Source organism: Geotrypetes seraphini, chromosome 2 (assembly GCF_902459505.1).
Source record: "Geotrypetes seraphini chromosome 2, aGeoSer1.1, whole genome shotgun sequence".
Lineage (NCBI taxonomy): Eukaryota > Metazoa > Chordata > Amphibia > Gymnophiona > Dermophiidae > Geotrypetes > Geotrypetes seraphini.
This window is the reverse complement of record NC_047085.1, coordinates 232,141,420-232,161,514: the sequence shown is the minus strand read 5'-3', so window position 1 is coordinate 232,161,514 and position 20,095 is coordinate 232,141,420. Positions and strand designations below refer to the sequence as shown.

At 43.2% G+C, this 20,095-nt stretch overlaps 1 protein-coding gene across 2 annotated transcripts in view; it reads left to right on the top strand.

The window, feature by feature from the left end:
* Window positions 1–19,367, top strand: part of LOC117353958 (suppressor of cytokine signaling 1-like) — a 190,686-nt gene extending 171,319 nt beyond the window's left edge. For both annotated transcript variants that reach the window (XM_033930601.1, XM_033930600.1), the window contains exon 3: window positions 17,765–19,367. In XM_033930601.1, coding sequence (XP_033786492.1) covers window positions 17,824–18,420 — 597 coding nt within the window. In that variant the 5' untranslated portion in view covers window positions 17,765–17,823 and the 3' untranslated portion in view covers window positions 18,421–19,367. The remainder of the gene's footprint in view (window positions 1–17,764) is intronic.
* Window positions 19,368–20,095: the final 728 nt, after the last annotated feature.

Sequence of the window (20,095 nt, the reverse complement as noted above, 5' to 3'; positions counted from 1 at the left end):
ATCGGTCGGGATTCACTCCTAGAATTTTTATGGAATCAACAATAGGGAAGTCCTGACCGTTCAAGGAAATTTTAGAATCTTTGATTTTGTCATTTGGGCTCGCGAGAAAAAACTTGGTTTTGTTTGTGTTGAGTTTCAGTTTGAATTCTGTCTTCCATAATTCGATTTGTTTTAGGATGAATGCCAGGTGATTCTTTGTCTCGGAGGTTAGGTTTGTGAGGGGAAGAATTATGGTGATGTCATCTGCGTAGATGTAGAATTTGACATTCAAGCTTTGCAGTAGATTTCCCAATGGGGCAACGTAGATGTTAAAACAGGGTAGGGGATAGAGGGGAGCCCTGCGGGACTCTGCAAGTATTTGTCCTTCTGCAGGATTGTTTGTTGTTACTGTGGACTTGGTAAGATCGTTTACTCAGGAAACCTTGGAACCAATTTAACACTTTGCCAGAAAGACCGATTGACTCCAAACAGTCGATTAGAATGTCGTGGTCGACTAAGTCAAAGGCACTGCTTAGATCAAGTTGTAGAATTAGTGCACTCGAGCCCTGGCTGAATAAATTGTGAAGGAGGTCTAGTAGAGAGGCTATAACTGTTTCAGTGCTGAAACCTGAGCGGAACCCTCACTGATTCTCTTGTAGTATGCTGAAGTTATCCAAGTGTTTTACTAAGTTCTGGTTAACTAGGCAGAATTGGGACATTATTTGTTGAGTTGTTTATCTTAGTTTGTATTTTTCCTGCTTGAATGATTTGTTTGCGACTCTTTGTATTGTGTCATTGTCTGTAATTTTGATATTATGTATGATTTTTTTCTTATTGACTGCCTTATGGAAAATCAGGATATAAATAAAACAGGCACTCGCAGGAAAGTAAGGCTATAACAGCTCAGACCCTGACAGAAAATTTTGCCTGCAAATGTAGTATAACGAGGTTAGAGAATCGCCCAGAGTGCTCATTTTAATATTAATAACCTCATTGTAATACCATTTTAATATTAATGACATCGTTGTACTACATTTGTATGGCAGAGTCGGAGTCTGCTAGGAAGCTTGGAAAAGACCATGGTGAGCTGTTAAAATACTGGCACGCTAAACCGGCTGGAACTGGTTTAGAGACCATCATTAAAGGCATAGTAAGTTTTGAGAATCGGGCCCTGAGTTGGCTATTCCCCTTCCCCTCCCAAGTAACGTATGACGCCACTTGATAAATTAACTAAAATAAATAAGGCAGGATTATGGAATGGGCAAACTAAGCATGTGCCTAGGGTTCACATTAGGGTTTAGGAGGGGCTTCTCAGATATGGTAATTGAATGGCTCCTAAGGCTGATTTTTTTGGATGGCTAATTCAACAGTTGTCAGAACTACTTCAGGAGGTCTGTCTGTCGTACACACCACCACTGCATTGTCCTCCAGTTGGCAAGAAGACTTGGGGCTAGATTCTCTAAGCCCACCGATGTGATCCGATCCGTGGGCGATCCGAGGCCGGGTGACCGATTCAGAATGCGCCTACATGCAAAGCAGGCCGATCGGAGGCACGCCTCCAACCAACCACATGGATGGCTGAGGAGTGATCCCGGTGCATGCGCGGTCTATCTACTTTGCCTGTAGATGGTCTGCGCATGTGTTTGCAGTCCGTGCTTTTTTATTTATTTTTTTACTCGCGAGCCCGTGGTTTTAACCCATGGGTTTAAAGTGGGTTAAAACCACAGGCTCGCGCTGCAGGGAAGGGAGGCAGAGCAGGAGAGGCAGGAGAATCGGGGCAGAGAGCAGAGTTTTAGCACAAGTGACTGGTCCTCACCAGTTGCTAGTTTTTTGATCGGCCAGCCAGTCGATGTGCCAGAAGAAAGTTTAGTGAATCGCGTCCTTCCTGCTTTGCATGCCGAGTCCCCTCATTTGCATGCACGGATCGGATCGATACACAGGTTAGTGAATCAGGTCGGAGGGAAATCGGGTCGCAAAGGGCTCGCAAACCGATCGGCACACGAATCTAGCCCTTGGTGAGCAGCATTTCTTACTTACCGCTTTCTGTAATGATATTTCTCTGTAGTCAGAACTAGTGCTGCCCAATTCAGGAAAAAAAATTTCGATTCGGTTCGATTCAGCCTATTGAATCGACTTTTCGATTCGATTTTCCTGCCCAATTGGATGTTTTTTTCAAACATCCTGGTGGGTTTATTTTATAGCCTCTTCACCCCTTTTGTCTTCTCCTAGCCACACTGGCGCTGTGGTGTAAACAAAATAAACAAACAAAAAAGACTTTTCCTCTCTCTGTTAAATCCTAGCTCATGTTTACGGTCTAACACCAGCTCTGGCAGGATACACGTTTCAAATCTGACATATTGTAATCACAAAACAGAAAACAAAATTATTTTTTCTTCCTTTTGTTGTTTGGTCATTATTCATATCATGTTGGTTCCTTCCTTACACCACAGATCACATCTTCATCATACTCTATACTAGCCCTTTCTCAGTCTCTATAGCATGGTTCATAGTCTCATAGCACTGCCGCTCCAACACCTCATTGGTCTTCATCATATTTTCACTCACTGCCCCATATCCCATTTTTACAAGCTCATCATTGAGTTCTTGTAACCCAAACATATCCATATCATCTAAGACTTACCGACATATGTTCTCTGCCCTTTCCAAAATGTTGATGTAGCCATATTCTGCAGGCTCTGGACTGGAGCAATGAATGAACTTTCTGGGTTGAGAATACAGTACTTCCTTAACTTTTTCAGCAATCACCCAGAGAGAAGGTTGCAGGATTATATCTGGACTGGCTGGGACTTGAACACCCTTCTCCCATTCTTGCTGAGAATTTGGAATTTTCATGGCACTTAGGTCTTTCCGGAATATCTCTGCGGGTCTCTTTTGTTCATTAGCTGAGGGTTTTGACTTGCTCCTGTGTTTAGCACAGGAAGAAAAAGAAGCAAATTCTTTCCCCTTTTACTAAATTCTCGCGCTCTGTCCTGCTAAGAGCCTAGGATGCGTCAGGATGAAACGCCACCGGAATTTCAGCAACAGTTCAGCGCTGCTGTTACTAAACTGCCGCACCGCGTTAGTGGTTTTTAGTGCCAGGAGCCACGCTGAATATTCTGCGTTACTCCCGACGCTCATAGAGTTCCTATGAGCGTCGGGAGCAGCGTGGGGCATTCAGCGCAGCTCCTGGCGCTAAAAACTGCTAGCGCAGTGCGGCGGTTTAGTAAAGGAGGCTGCGCTGAACTGTTGCTGAAATTCCGGTGGCATTTCATCCTGACGCACCTGGGCTCTTAGCAGGAGAGAGCGTGAGAGTGATAATCTTCACCACATAGGGGCCGGAGCGAGAGGCCATGGTAACGCCGGAACGAATTGCTGCAGGGTGCGCACAGAAATCACCTGTTTCGGTTACTCTGGGCCGGTGGCGTTGAACGAGAGTCTGTTCCTGGTCTAGGCAGAGGCCTAACTACAGTGGGAAAGTACGTTTTAAAAAAATGTAATAAAAAAAACAGTGACAGTGAAAGGAGAAAAGCCCTATTGCAATCTGAAGGCATGGAGAGGAGGGTCAGTCACCGAATCGGCCAGGCCGATTTTTAAAAAATATGAATCATTTCAAATCGATTCATCCGAAGTGAATTGGTGAATCGATTTGAATCGTGAATCAGGCAGCACTAGTCAGAACCATGCAGGGCCCAATGTGTGAGAATATTTGATATGATGGTGAGAGGCACCCCCTCCCCTGCCCCTGGTACCTTTTTAACTTTACCAGCGTGAGCAGCATCACCAACTTGCTGCCTGCTTCTGCATTGTCTCTCCCTCTGATGTCACTTCCTATGCTTGGGACCCAGAAGTGACATCAGAGGAAGAGCTAGATGTACGTTGGGGAAGGGGAATGAAGGCGTGCGTGTGTGCAGTGGGGGGAGGAGTGAGAAGGAGTGGGGGATGCAGAGAGGAGGATGGGTGCTGGCGCCATCTGGGGGTGCCCCCCCTTCACTAAGCCACTTGCGAGGGGTGGGGTGGGGACAATATCCTTATTTGACCAGAGCACAAGAAAGGGTTAATTGTGCCCTGAAAATTTGCTCGTAGTGTGCTTGCCTTTGCAACACCCAACTGTAAGGGTATCCCCAGTGTGTTACCTTTGCCTCATCTGTACTGTGACCCCTATGCCCTGAGAGGTCCACCAAAACAGTATGAAACCAAACACCCCGTGCCCTGAATTGCATGTAGCAGAACATGGCAGCTGCAGCACATTACCGGGACTTGGTGTGTGGGTGGATGGGTGTTCTGTTCCCTTAGTACATATATTTTTTATAATGTGCACAAAAGCCAGCATTACTTTTCACAGCAGAGCCTCAAAACTGGGAATCTAAAAGCAATAAGGACAATGACAGGCAAGCACAGAGTGCAAATCTCAACCCTGTTGCTTTATTCTCTTGCTCCTGTCTGTCTTGGAAAATTTGATCCTATAGTGGATCGTTGTGCAATTTGTATGCAAAAAAAAAAAAAAAAAAGAAGCTTTTATAGAGTATTTTAATATGCCAGATGACAGTGTTTACCAAAATTCAGTGTTCTGGGAAATAGCTTGGCTTGGTTCCCTCTACTCCTTACAGGAAAATGTTGTTTCAGTGTGGTGCTGTTCTACAACAGATAAAAGGGAGATGCAGCCACTCTTGCTTAACTGACTCATTCACACAGAACACTGGCGAGGTTACAGCCCTAGATTGGGCCAGTCCTGATTGGGCCTCATTTGCATCTGTAGATTTGTAGATCTAATTTTGCTAATAGCAGGGACTGCAGTGACTTAGCCTGTGTCTTACATACTGCATTGCTCAATTGCATACTTGAGGGAAAGATCCTCTTAGGTTAGTTAGAACACAAGGGCAGTGGGTCAGTGACCTAAACTTGCATTTGAGCCATGTGCTCACACTTAGCACATGGCTTCCTGATGCAGTAAACAAATAGCATGCAAATTACCACGGTGTTAAAAAGTGTGCTTTGTCAGAAAAACCCCCCAGCTATGTATGAGGGTACACTTAGACCACCAAGGGTTTTATGTTTTGGCTGCTGGGGGAAGATCATCTCTGAGATCAGAATTTTTATTTATTGATTTGATTTTATATCCTGTCCTCCTAAAAGAGCCCAGAATGGGTTACACATTTGCATACATAGTATAGTTTAGAGTAGAGTGAACACAGTACAAGCTTACATGTCTGTCATTCCCTTAATAGTCCCCTACTACCTTTTCGCCCCCTCTGTGTGTCTGTCATAATTAGATTGTAAGCTCTTCTGAGCAGGGACTGTTGCTCGCATGCACAATGTACAGTGCTGCCTGCACCTGGTAGCGCTATAGAAATAATAAATTGTGAGCCTGCTGAGACAAGGAAAAATGCTTGAGTACCTGAATGTAAAAACCACTTAGACAGCCTCCACTGATAGGCAGTATATAAATAATTAGCACCCCCCCCTTTTTTTTTTTTTTTTTTATCAAGCTGTGCCCAGAGGACCTTTAGTTGGGGATCAGTGATCTGAGGTGATATGTGGCTCATCACCTCAGATCATCCTCGATCGATTGTGGTGTTTGAGCCCTTGCTTGTGTTGTACTCGGCTTGTACTCTTCCGTGCCCTTGTACTCTGCACTGAATAGTTAATTAGCCTTATTACCATGATTTTAAATATCTAATATAATCTGGTATTTGTGCTTCGCACTATGCCTACAAAGATTTAAGGCAACTTACAGTACAGAAAAGGAGAACTGTTCAGTACTGCAGAGAATCTTAGATAAACATTGCAAGGATGCACTAGAGGTATATTAAGACTTTTAGGATTTCTCGAGGTAGAGAAAGAGGTAGTTTGGGACTGCTCAGCGGAGCCTTGTACTAGGCTTTGCACAGGTTTTACTTATACATAAAATGCACTAAGGCCGTGATAATCATAAGCAAACTCTGGGCGCACTTTATTGCATCAGCCTAGGGTTGAAAATTAAGAATAGATTCTCAACTTTGTATGACTTTTTCTCTTAGATTTTTCCTTCTCTGTTGTCGTGTAGTGTTTATTGCAAGAACAAAATCTACTTGTGCTAAAAGTAGTTAATTAGAAATTTCAAAAATAAATTTCACTTTACATATAGGCAGTGTTACCATATTTTGAAAAAGAAAACTCCGAACACATAACCCAGCTCCGTTCCGCCTCCAGCCCCATCCCCTGCAACCCTCTTCTCTTCTACAACCAGCTCCGGCCGCGTCTGGAGGACTTGGAGCATGCGTGGATGTGTGCGATGTCATCCACGCATGCTCAGAGGCCCTCTAGATGCAACTGGAACTGGCTGGAGCTTTCCAAAACCCAGACAAATGCCAGGTTTTGGAAAGTGCGTCCGGGAGCCCAGACAGTTCTCTAAAAAGAGGACATGTCTGGCTTTTCCTTTAGGCTATGCAAGAAACTCATGGAAAGTAGCAGAAGACACAAGAACCTAATGTTAATAAACTGATTTGCAGAAATGCCAAGTCACATGCAGTCAGGCCCCTTCCTTTGCTCACACACATAAGTGCACTGATCTAACAGGTTGGCTCCGTGCTCCTCACCAGCAATCTGCTATCTCTCTCTGCAGCCATTCCTTCCCCTGCAACTTGGCATCTCTCACTTCCTCCACTCCCCCCCCAACCCCTGAGACCCTCCAGACTTGCTTATGGTCGGAATTGCTCCAAAGATGGTGTTTGCAACCAGCCTAATGCCTTCTGCTGCATCCCACCTCCTTTGATGCTACTTCTGATTCCTGGGGGCTGGGCAAGGCAGAGGGAAGACATTGGACTTGCCAGAAGGAGCATTTCTACTGTACTATTAGCCACAAGCAAGTTTGGAGTAAGGGATAGGGGATAGGGAACGTGAGAGATGCTGGGTTACAGGAGTAGAGGAAGTAATAGAGAGAGGAGAGGAAAGAGAAAGAGATGCCAGGACCTGTAAGAGAAGGGAGAGAGTCTGGACCTAGGTGGGGAGGGGAACATGGACCAGAAAACTTGTTGGACAATGGGGAGGGAGTAGAAAGGAAGAGATGCTAGGGACCTGCAGGAGAAGAAAGAAGGAGAGATGCTGAACTTGTTGGAAGGGAGGAACTGAACAGGAAGGAAAGAAAAATACTTGCTGGACCTCTGAGGAGGGGACAGGACAGAGAAAAGAAAAAGGAAAAGATGCTAGCTTGCGGGGGGGGGGGGGGGGAAACAGGATGAGAGATGGAGAGATGCTGGTCTAGCAGGGGAACAAGAGGAAAGGAAGAGAGATGGAGTGATGCTGACCAGGGAAGGGGGTTGAAAAGGAGGGAAGGATGAAAGATGATGTTGGGGGGACATAGAGACACTGAAGTGTTATGTTGGACAGGGCAATAATAGGGAGGGACTCGAGAGGGGGGATGCTCAATATAGCAGGAGGATAGCAGCTGGAACACAGGGAAGATGCTGAGCAGGGTAGATAGAGACATTGAGAGAGGATGGAGAGAAAAGAAATGCCAAATGGACAAGGAGCTTCTAGTAAGAGTTAAAAAGGAAAACAAAGGACAGCTGAAACCAGAGACTGGGAACAATACAAATAGAAAAATGAAATGACCAGCCAACCAAAGTAGAAAGGAATTTTATTTTCTGTTTATTGAATAGAACAGTGTTTTTCAATGCAAGGCCTGGGGACCAGTGACAGCCCCTGGAAACCTCTGGGGTGGACCTCATATTTCTGTCTTTTTTTTTCTGCTCCTCTACTCAAGCTCACATTAGAAAGGGTGAAGTAGATGGGAGGAAGAGCCACATGCTTGAAGGACAAGGCGTTTCTCAACAGACATGTATTTCAACAGATGTTTCTCGACAAGAGAATGTATTTTGAAACTCCAGCTTCCTTACCCAATGAAAAGTTTGAAGACAGGCTAGTGATGTGGATGTAATTAACATACACTAATCAGCAGCGTTGAGGCCTCACATGGGAAAATATTTTTGTGGCTGTCCTTTATAGCTCATTTAGATCCAAAATGAGCTATAAAGACTTAAAAATTAAGGAAGACCACTGTAATTCAATATCAGTTTTTTGAATGTACCTCTTCTAAAGGGAAAGAGAAGGATGGGATTTGATATACTGCCTTTTCTGTGGTTATAATCACAGTGCTAGTGTTAGACATGGTTGGGGTTTGTGAGAGAAATCTCACCCATTGGCCTTCAGATCTCCAGCATAGCAGTGCTAAATCTCCAGCTTTGGGATGGGCCACCCTTGAGCATTTCTGGATTTAATTATATCTAGCATGTAGTACTGGGTTTTAGTGATTAATGTATCAAATGTAATACATTTATCTGTTAATCTATGCAAATACTTTTTCATGACAGCTATCTTTTTCAAGTTAATTTAATGCTGGAATGCTGACCTTTTTTTCCCTTTTTATATATGGTGTTTATTACCATCTATCCCAGAGGCAGGGATCCAGGAATTTGTCTTAAGATCTCTTCTTTTTATCATCTTATATTTTTAAAAAAATGTCATTTTATGTGATTAAAGAGAGAAAAATCTGAAACATTTCTTAGTGAAAGATATTTCTGAGAAATTGTCCCATATAGATTTCATATAGATGTTTATTTATTCAATTTTCTATACTGTTCTCCCAGGGGAGCTCAGAACAGTTTACATGAATTTATTCAGGTACTCAAGTATCTTCCCTGTCTGTCCCGGTGGGCTCACAATCTATCTAATGTACCTGGGATAATGGGGGATTAAGTGACTTGCCCAAGCTCACAAGGAGCAGCATGGGTTTGAACCCACCCCTAATCTGTATTGAATGGGTAGTACAAAATGATCATTTTAACAAGCTGCAAGAAGTTTTGTGTTTAAATAACTAAAATCAAGTACATTAGTGCAGGTATAAAATGCTTCATTTTAAATATCTTTCTCATATTGTCATTCAAAGAAAGTAGGTCAATCATGTATTTTTTGGGGGGTATAATTTATGGGCAGACTGGATGGATCGTTCAGATCTTTATCTGCCGTCATTTCATAGAAACATGATGGTAGATAAAGGCCAAATGGCCCATCTAGTCTGCCCATCCACAGTAACCATTATCTCTTTCTCTCTGAGAGATCCCATGTGCCTATCCCAGGCCCTTCTGAATTCAGACACAGTCTCTGTCTCTACCACCTCTTCTGGGAGACTTTTCCATGCATCTACCATCCTTTCTGTAAAAAAAAAAAAAAAAAAGTATTTCCTTAGATTACTCTGGAGCCTATCACCTCTTAACTTTTGAAATTGTCCCCTCTATTAGGATTTGGGGGGTTATATTAGATCGTCACTTAACGTTTGAAGAGCATACGGATTTTATGGTTAAGAAATGTTTTCTGATTCTCTGGAAGCTTCAAACTATTAAAAGATATTTTGATTTTGCCTTTTAGACTTTTGGTACAGTCTTTAATTCTGTCTGTTCTCGACTACTGTAATATTGGCATCCTATAAGAAAAATTGAAAACACATTCGCTTAATACAGAATACGGCGGTGCGCCTGATTTTTGGCCTAAAGAAATATGACCACATCAGTCCTTTTTATCGGCAATTACATTGGTTACCTTTCGAGGCACGCATTCTTTATAAATTAGGCTGTCTTTGCTTTAAAGCTCTTTTTTGGTTTGGCTCCAGGATACCTATCCTCTCAATTCAATTTTTATAGATCATTAAAAAATTCTCGTAATAATTTCATGTTTATGTACCCATCTGTTCAGGCTTGTCGTTGTAAGAGATTTTTAAATAAGACATTTGCCTTTCAATTAGGAAATGTGAACTCTTGGTTAAGCCCCTTGATCTTTCAAATGCATTCTTATAATGTTTTTAGAAAGTTCCTAAAAGCTTGTTTGATAAGTTTGTGGCATAACTTTGTTCTTAACTGTATTTTTATTATGTTTTTCTGAATTTATGTATATTTCACTGATTGTACAGTTCTTCTTCTTTGTGAACCGCCTGGAACTTTTATGGATAGGCGGTATACAAGAATAAAGTTGTTATTATTATTATTAACTTCATCCTGTGCCCTCTCATTGCAGAGTTTCCTTTCAAATTAAAGCGATTCGACTCATGTGCATTTACATTATGTAGGTATTTAAACGTCTCTTTCATATCTCCCCCCCCTCCCACCTTTCCTCCAAAGTATACAGTTTGAGATCTTTAAGTCTGTCCCCATACGCCTTTTGATGAATATTACATACCATTTTAGTAGCCTTCCTCTGCACCGACTCCTTCTTTTTGGTATCTTTTTGAAGGTGCAACCTCCAGAATTGTACACAATATTCTAAATGAGGTCTCACCAAAGTCTTATACAGGGGCATCATTTCTATAGCTGTCCTAGATATATGTGTCACTGTACAGACACCTATCACAGAGCAACACAATAATTTCAGTTGAAGGAAGAACAAATGTTTTTATGTTCAGCTTTCACTTGCTGTTCCTGTATCAAAAGCAGGGTATGTGAACATTAGTAACTCTGGCTGGGTCAAGATTAACAGAGGACAGCACATCAATGGAAGACAATATAGCACAGTTGCTTACCTGTAACAGATGTTTTCCGAGGACAGCAGGCAAATATTCTCACAACCCTCACACCTCCTTTAGTTGGTTTTTTAGCTTTTTTACTGAACTGATGGGCCTGCGAGCTGATGTCAGGCAGGAAGGTACCGGTGCTTGCGCCGTACAGGCAGTCTTGAATGTCTTGAGACTGCCTGTACCACGCAAAATTTTTAAAATGACAGTACACTTTAGCATAGTCCTTACTGGGCTCCATGGATGACATCACTTGCATGTAAGAATATCTGCCTGCTGTCCTTGGATAAACACCTGTTACAGGTAAGCAACTGTGCTATATTGTCTTCCATTGATGTGCTGTCCTCTGTTAATCTTGACCCAGCCAGAGTTACTAATGTTCACATACCCTGCTTTTGATACAGGAACAGCAAGTGAAAGCTGAACATAAAAACATTTGTTCTTCCTTCAACTGAAATTATTGTGTTGCTCTGTGATAGGTGTCTGTACAGTGACACATATATCTAGGACAGCTATAGAAATGATTAGCAGTAGCACTATCCAGTGGCAAACCAAGGGGGGGAGGCGGTCCACTATGGGTGCATGCTCAAAGGAAGTGCAAAGCCGGGTCCGGGACCTCCCACCCTACTCTGCTGCTTTCCAGAATCAGCCACAGCAGTAGTAAACTTTAAATTCAGCCATCACAGAACCTTCCTGCATCTAACTGAGGCTACTGGTCCACCCCCTCCAACGTCGCTTCCTTGTTCTTGAGCAGAGCCTCAGCCTCAGGGAGGTGCAGGAAGGTCCCGCAAAGGCTACATTTATGTTTATAGCCACTGCTGCTGATTCAAGAAGCAAACAGCAGTGTGGAGGTGAGGGGGCAGGATACTGGATGGCATTGGGATGGAAGGAGAGAGAAGAAAGTAGGATACAGGTATGGAAGGGTGGTGGAGGGAGAGAGAAATGGGGTAGAGGGAGAGAGACAGAGAGAAGGGGGAAGAATACAGGATGGAATTGGGTTAGGAGAGAGAGGAAGCAGATGCTGATGGAAGTGGGGTGAAGGGCGAGAGAAGGGGCAGATGCTGATGGAAGTGGGGTGGATAGAGAGAGAGAGAAGGGGTAGACATTGGATGTTAGTGGGGTGGGGAGAGGGGGAAGCAGATGCTGGATGGAAAGGGGTAGCAGATGTTGGATGGAAGTGGGGAAAGGAGAGAAAGAGGAGAGCAAACTCAGGAAGGAAGTGGAGAGGGGAGAGAAAGAAGGGAGCAGACATAGAAAGGAAGTGAGGAGAGAAATAGGGGAGCAGACACCGAATGGAAGTGGAAAGAAGGGGGCAGATGCTGGATGGAAGTGGAAAATACAGAGTGGGGAAGATGCTGGATGGAAGGGGTAGAGAAAGAGGGCAGAAAAAGGGCACATGCTAGATGGGGGAAGAGGACAAAGTTAGTGACATACTGGAGGGGTGAGGAAAGAGGTGGCAAGCTGTAGGTAGATACAGTGAAAAGAAGGAAATTGAGGACTGGATAGAAATAATTTAATCTAAACGGATGCAGAAAATAAATTGAGAAGGAAGATGAAGGAAGGAAAAGAAGGGAGACAGAGTGAACTGCCAGACCATTGGAGGAGGGGAGAGAAGAAGATAGAGGCCAGACCGGTGGGGGGTGGAGGGAGAGATCGAAGGAGGAGACAGTTTCTGGGAGGGGCACAGAATGAGAGAAAATGCCATATGGAAGGGGTAGAGAGAGGGCAGATAGTGGATGGAAGGAAGAGAGTGATGAGAAGATGAGGAAAGCAGAAGCCAGAGATGACAAAAGTAGAAAAAAAAATTATATTTCTTATTTTGTTTTAGGATAAAGTAGTATTGTAGCTGTGTTGATAAATGTTTATGAATAGAAAATGGAAATAAAGTGATCCTTTTATTGGACTAATTTTAATGCATTTTTGACTAATTCAGAGACCAAAATTCCCTTCCTCAGGTCAGGACAGGACACCGTAACAGCAGTATTCTTTACTGACCTGAGGAAAGAGATTTTGGACTCTGAAAGTTAATTGAAAAAGAATTAGTCCAATAAAATGGTATCTTAATTTCTATTTTTGTTTTATTTTTATTTGTTAATTTGTAAAGTAATGAATGCTATTTCTCATTTTTTTCAAATTTGCATTTGCTATCTTTATATTTTGCACAATATTAGGGGACATGCATCGCTATTTGTGTTTCTGTGATGTTGCATTGTATGCAAAGTCTGGCTTCTTTGTGGTTCACTTTAACTTTTGTCTACATATTTCTATTTTTAGTTTGTGATTATATATTCCATACTGGACAAGGGTGTTTCTGTGTTTTGTGTAGGTGAAAGACATGGTTTTCTGTTATCAATGACTGTGGAAGATTGATCTGTACTAGTCTGGCTTGTTTAGTTTTACAATGGGTGTATTGATCTACTGTTCACTGCAATGTGTTTGATGCTGCCTTTTTCTAGGTACACTCAAGTGTGATGTGTGAATTATTACAAAAAAAATCATGGTTTTCATATAGAGGAGGGTATGTTAAAAAATGATGAGCCCCAGGTGTCACATACTAGGTACGTCACTGGCACTATCACTAGCTAAGTATCCTTTAATTTGTTTCCTGCAGTCTTCTAATTTATTCCAGTGTGCAGTGATAGTGGAAATGTAACTGCTAAGCAGGAGATGATGTTGCATGATTGCCTAAACCAGTGCTGGAGCAGAAGGGGAGCTGTTAGGGTGTGTCCATTACTTCCAGCCTGCCTTCATACTTTAAATAGGGGGTGGGTGTTTCCAGATTCATTCTCTTCTACTGAGAATGTCCTTCAGGTACGTAGCTCTTCCTCCCATCCACTTCCCCCTTTCCGACCTAAGCTTGGCTAGAGAAGTAGACAGTATTTGGGGGAAAATCAGAATGTCAATAGGGGCCACCCAAGAGGTCTCCAGGGGCCACCATTGGCTCCGGGCCTTGCATTGAAGAACATTGGCCTAAACCGAACTCTTAAAATCGAAACAGATTTCCATTTTCAACTTTAACATCGTCCTCTGTGTAGCCTCAACACATTTCTATAGGTAGGAGTACAGGGAGTAGCTTAATGGTCAGAGCAGCGGGCTGAGAACCAGGAAAGCAAGGGTTCAGATCCCACTGCACACCTTGCGATCTCGGGCAAGTTACTTAACCCTCCACTGCCTCAGATATAAATTTAGATTGTAAGCCCTCTGGAGACAAGGAAGTAACCTGTTGTACCTGAACTTAACTATGTTGAACTACCGAGAAATAATCAGTAATATAGCACTTTACAATGTAAATCTCTATGTAAGCATTCATTCATTCAAGATATCCCACAGACTTGATTCGTATTAAAAGCAAGCCACCTGAAAGCAAACTTGGTCCTCAGATGCACCACTCCATGTTCAAATTATTTCATTACGTTAAGCTTGATGTGCAAAATCTTCCTGGATCAATTTATTTTTAAATAATTTAATACATTTTTATTTTCGTTAATCTTAATGAATTATTTGATCAAAAAGACTTAGCTTTAGTTCTGTGGTCACTGTAAGGGACTGCTTGTGCCAACATGTTTCGCGATAAACGCTTTTTTAAGGCTGGGACCCTATAAGGAAACACAGCTAGATTAACAGGGGCACGCATACTAAAATCTAAAGCTCAATATCATAATTTTGCCTAAAGTATAATACTTAATAATACATCATTTCTTACCTAATAGTGAAACGCCATCTATCTTGACCACTAACTTTATGCAAGTAAACTACTGAGAAAGGCATGAACTAAATCTAATCTAAGACTGGTAATTGAGCCATCTTTTCTCTGAAAGCATGAGTATGCAAATAAGAAGTGTACTTTGGAAATGTTGCATAGTATGCAATGTGCTGACATTTCTTTGAAAAACAGAAATTTTATCCAGTAGGTTGAACCTGAGCCCAGACTCAATGGTAAAAGGCATAGCAATTTTAAAGTGATCCACTCCTACCACCCACCAGTGGCATGTATTTGTTCCCCCTCTCTCCCTGTGCTAATTCATGTTATTCATCTCCTCGCCTCCCACATGTTGACTGAATTAATTTTTGTTTACTTTAGCGTCAACCAGCCAGGGGTTTTTAATTATTCACTGGAATTTCCCTTCCTCCCCCATCTTTGAAAGGTGAAACTAGACTAGCTTTTGGGAGGGAGAGAGAATAGGAGGCAGGCTATTTAAGGGAAAGTCCATTGGCTGTTGGTTTGAATACAGTGTGAGGCAGGCACCAGTAGTCTTTTGTTGGGAGCCCAGGAGTAGCATTCTTGTAGCTGTATTGATCCTGGGAAAATCTTTTTTCTTCATACTCATAAGCTTTAATATCTTTTAAGTATCAACCAAAAAGGAGAAATCAAGAACTTGGAAACTTTTTCATGCAAGCCAAGTAGAACCCCCTTTTTTCATTGAAGGAGCCAAATAAACCAATCTCCAGCCTTGCTCTTTTAGGCTGGTTATTTGCATCTGCTTTGTATAACGTGACCATTTATTTTTTTTATCGAAACGGGACATCAATTAATTGTCAATCTCGCCCTAGCCCCACCCCCAATCCTGCTCCCAATTTCTTCCATTCATTTTTCATGTACACATAATATCTTATTAATTCATAATGGTAACCATAAAATTAAAAAAAAACCCCACAAAGCACACTATACGCAGAGAAAATGTTAATTATCATTTATATTGGGGGGGCTTTCAAAGATGTCAAGGCCGATGACTTTAAAATATGCAATGTCATCTCAGTAACTATAGAAAAATAGACAAATATAGTGCAAAATATAGACAGCAGATATAAATTCTCAAAACTGACACATTTTGATCACTAGATTGAAAATAAAATCATTTTTCCTACCTTTGCTGTCTGGTGATTTCATAAGTCTCTGGTTGCGGTGCATCCTTTCTTTCTGCACTCAGGCCCAACAATTGTCCCTTTCTATTCTCTCCCTCCTTCCTTCCTATGTCCTTAGTGCCCCAGTGCCTCCTTCCTTTGTCCTTAGTGCCCCTTCCCATGTCCTTAGTGCCCCCAGTGCCTCCTTCCCATGTCCTTAGTGCCCCCAGTGCCTCCTTCCCATGTCCATAGTGCCCCCAGTGCCTCATTCCTATGTCCTTAGTGCCCCCAGTGTCTCCTTCCCATGTCCTTAGTGCCCTCAGTGCCTCCTTCCTATGTCCTTAGTGCCCCTTCTCATGTCCTTAGTGCCTCCAGTGCCTCCTTCCTATGCCCTTTGTGCCCCTTCTCATGTTCTTAGTGCCCCCAGTGCCTCCTTCCCATGTCCTTAGTGCCCCTTCCCATGTCCTCAGTGCCTCCTTCCTATGTCCTTAGTGCCCCTTCCCATGTCCTTAGTGCCTCCAGTGCCTCCTTCCTATGTCTTTAGTGCCCCTTCTCATGTTCTTAGTGTCCCCAGTGCCTCCTTCTCATGTCCTTAGTGCCCTCAGTGCCTCCTTCCTATGTCCTTAGTGCCCCCAGTGCCTCCTTCCTATGTCCTTAGTGCCCCTTCTTATGTCCTTAGTGCCCCTTCTCATGTTCTTAGTGCCCCCAGTGCCTCCTTCTCATGTCCTTAGTGCCCTCAGTGCCTCCTTCCTATGTCCTTAGTGCCCCCAGTGCCTCCTTCCTATGTCCTTAGTGCCCTTTCCCATGTCCTTAGTGCCTGCAGTGCCTCCTTCCTATATCCTTAGTGCCCCTTCTCATGTTCTTAGTGCCCCTAGTGCCACCTTCCCATGTCCTAAGTGCCCTCAGTGCCTCCTTCCTATGTCCCCCCTCACTGCCTTCTAGCCTTTGTCCTAACCTGCCTGCCTACCTCCCTCCTACCCTGCCGTGCTAAAGCCTGCCTCCCTCCCTCCAGCTGCTGCTTCTTAACGCCCAGAAGCCTTCTTCCCGACATCAATTCCGACGTCAGAGAAGAAATTCCAGGCCAGCCAATTGCTGCCTGGCTGGCCCGGAACTTCCTCTCCAACGTCAGAATTGACTTCGGGAAGAAGGCTTCTGGGCGTCAAGAAGAAGCGGCTGCGGTGGACCGGGGAGGTTACGTTGGAGGGAGGGGGCAGGCTTTAGCGCGGCAGGGAGGGGAAGCGATCGCCAGTCCGTTGTCCCCGCGCACAGCTTTGGGACGCTGTCCCTGAAAATGGGACATTTTGGCATCCCGAAGCGGTGGGTCGGGACAACAAGACGGTCGGTCCAATAACGGGATGTATGGTCACCTTAGCCTTGTAGCATGTATATGTGTGTGCACCTGTTTTCCAGCAGGATGATACACCTGTGTGTGATTTGAGCCACTTTAAGTAGGAGGATATGTGGGGATATCCTAATTTATTCCTCAGTTAAAATAGACATTTTTGTGGATATCTTTTGTTTCATGAGTAAACAAGGAAATTTTTTGTTCTTTATCTGCAATTACATGACTTTCTTTTCCAGAGATAAATAGAAGAAAGAACTGAATATTTCATGGGGTGTCCTAATTTTTTCAAATGACTGTAGCTGGGATAGAGTCTTAGAGACTGAAGCCAAAATCACAAAAATTTAACAAGAATCATACACATTGCCATGATCCTCACCCTCTTATTTAAATCTCAAAGCCACCTCAAGAGTAACTTGTTTAATTCTTTTTGGTATACTGACATCCACACATGGCATCCATTTTCTTGGATCTGTAAAGAGAGTAACCTTGGGGGGGGGGGGGTTTCAAATTATAAGTTCACTCCTGGTGGCTGGCAAAAGTATAACTCCACACACTATGGGCCTGTTTTACAAAGCCACACTAGCGGCTGCATTGCAGCAACAGCCCCGAAGCCCTTTAAATCCCTCTATAGGATTTGGGGCCGTTACTGCGCTGCAGCCGCTAGCGCAGCTTTGTAAAACAGGCCCTATGTATTTTAAATGCTACACAGATAATGTTAGACTGAAAAACCCACTAAATGGGCTCAACGCTGTGTGTATAGGGAAGGGGTAGAGAGGCAAAATTATCAAGATAGCAGCAAATTTCAGGCATTGGTCCTATACGTTTTTTGTAGATCTAAATTAAATGAATAATGGGGTCAAGATTGAATATATAATTCAGTGTCACTGAGTATAAGTATTAATTTGAACACCAGCACTAGTGCTTAAATTAATGCATTAGCCACTCCCGTTAAAAACATAGGTACACTTATTTTTCTGTGTAACGCAATACCAATATTACGAATGCATATTTCTTTATTTTAGGTCTTTTTGTCTTGACTTTGTTTTATCTTGTTCTTTCAGACCAGATGTAAAGAAGGAGTGGAAAATGGAGCCGTTCTCCAATCAATGGGCCAGTTGAAATGGTCGGAGGGAGGGTGCAGCCTCATGCATTAGCCTGTGCACACAACAGTTTTTCTTCTCCAGAGCATCGATGTCCTGTGTCTGCACCCAGCACCCACTACCGTATCTTCCGTAACTGTGAGCGAGAGATGGTAGAGCGCTCCATCAGCATCCTGCAGGCTAGTGGTTTCTATTGGGGCCCATTGTCAGTAGGGGAGGCCCACGCCAAGCTGGAGATGGAGACCCTGGGGTCCTTTTTGGTGCGGGACAGCTCTCAAGGAAACCACCTGTTCAGCCTAAGTGTAAAAGTGGCAGCTGGGCCTGTCAGTGTGCGAATCAGGTTCCAGGAAGGATATTTTTGGCTGATGAACCATTTCTCAGACTGCGTGGTGAAGTTATTGGAGCTGTTGGTAGAGAGGACACAGGATCAGCCCATCTGCTGTGAGAATGGTGTGTCCCTAATCTTCTCCAAACCCTTACGGAGGAGCCGAATTCCTGGCCTACAAGAGTTATGTCGGCGCAGCATAATTGCTGTCCATGGAAGGGAAAGGATCCCCCAGCTGCCTCTCCAACCAGTGCTGAGGAAATACGTGGAGGAGTTCCCATTCAAGATTTGAAGTTCATTGGTCATGCAGCGTTGGGAGAGATGTACTATGATAGTGACAGGGGCATTGTGCCCATCCAGCCAATGTACAGAAGGAGTTGTGACTACCTGTGCTCCGCACCAGTGCACTTCATTGAGATCTATCTCTGAGCAAAGAGGTTAATATTGTTCTTACCACCACAATCTGCCTCTTCACAAATATACTATAAATAATAGTATTGTGAATAAACATTGATTGAAGTTGATAAGATTCTGCCCAAAACATTCAGCATTCTACAGTTCCCATGCCAATTAGGGGATGTAAAGCCATTTGATTAGAAATCCACTTTCACTTCAAGTGATGATCTCTGGAAATAGCAGCAGCGAAGGACATATGTGCGCAATTCTTTATCTGGCTGGAACTAAATTTCAGCCCTACTTCTTCCTGGTTTTACAGTGTGGAAGGAAGAGAAACTTTCAGAATAATGGGTGATTGCTGCTACCATTGAGTCAGGTCCTTGAGGTGGCTTTTCTATTCCTCAGTGGTGTTCTAGGGAAAAAGCGGAAAATATGATGCACTCAATATTTGTGTAGACTAATCTAAAAATGATCCAAATGATATAATCTGAACCTGTTTCAGAACATGATCTCTTTTCTCAGGTCATTTTGAAAACTTACCTCTCACAAGCTATTGTGTGCCCTCTGGTGATCCCTCCTTATACTCAGTGGCGAGAGTTTGGGAGCTGTTTATTTTCTCTTGTACACTTAAGGTTAGGTGCCAGTCATGGTGCCTATTTTAAGCCTACTCTAAGTCGTTTACTTTTCTTCACAGAAAACCAGCATAGTGGTGGGGAATGTGTGTGCGTCTAGGTTTGACGCTTACATCAGCTCAATTGCTAGTGTAATTGCCTATGTCTAGATCTAGATCTCATGCATATTCATTGGAGAAATCCTGAAAACATGGATTATGGCCCTCGAGGACCGGAATCCAGTCGGGTTTTCAGGATTTCCCCAATGAATATGCATGAGATCTATTTGCATGCAGTGCTTTCATTGTATGCTAATAGATCTCATGCATATTCATTGGGGAAATCCTGAAAACCCGACTGGATTGCGGCCCTCGAGGAGGAACTTTGACATCCCTGCTCTACAGGCTGACTTGACATAAGCAAATATTTCTCTTTCTAAGTGAAAGACTTTGTTGAAATGAGTGACATTTCTGTTACATTACAGACAATGGTTATTAGGAGACCAGAAGTGAGCGACCATGTAAAAATGTATGAGTGCTTGCTCACATGCTCAGCTTAGAGGGAACATAGGTGTGCAGCGTGCCCTTGCACACACTTACAAGCAAAGTACGCACTATCAAAGCACATATATACTTTTTCACTAGGTCTATAGTAGCCTGTTTACAAATGTGAGTAGCCACTTACATACATAAATAATCAGGCTACCACCATTTATGTGCCTTCTTGACACCTAAAACTAAGGGGCAGCTTAGACTGTTGCCCCCTGGTCTGATGAGCATTCTCATTGAGCAACTGTGGTTTTCGTCCATAGCCCTGCTTTTCTGTCTCTACTGGCCCATGCAAATTAGACACCCAAACAATAGATTCTACCTCCTTAAGGTTGAACAAAGAAAAACAAGAGAGGCCACCTGTGGTGCTCAATCTTTTTATTCACTCAAGACCTGACACGTACGTGTTTTG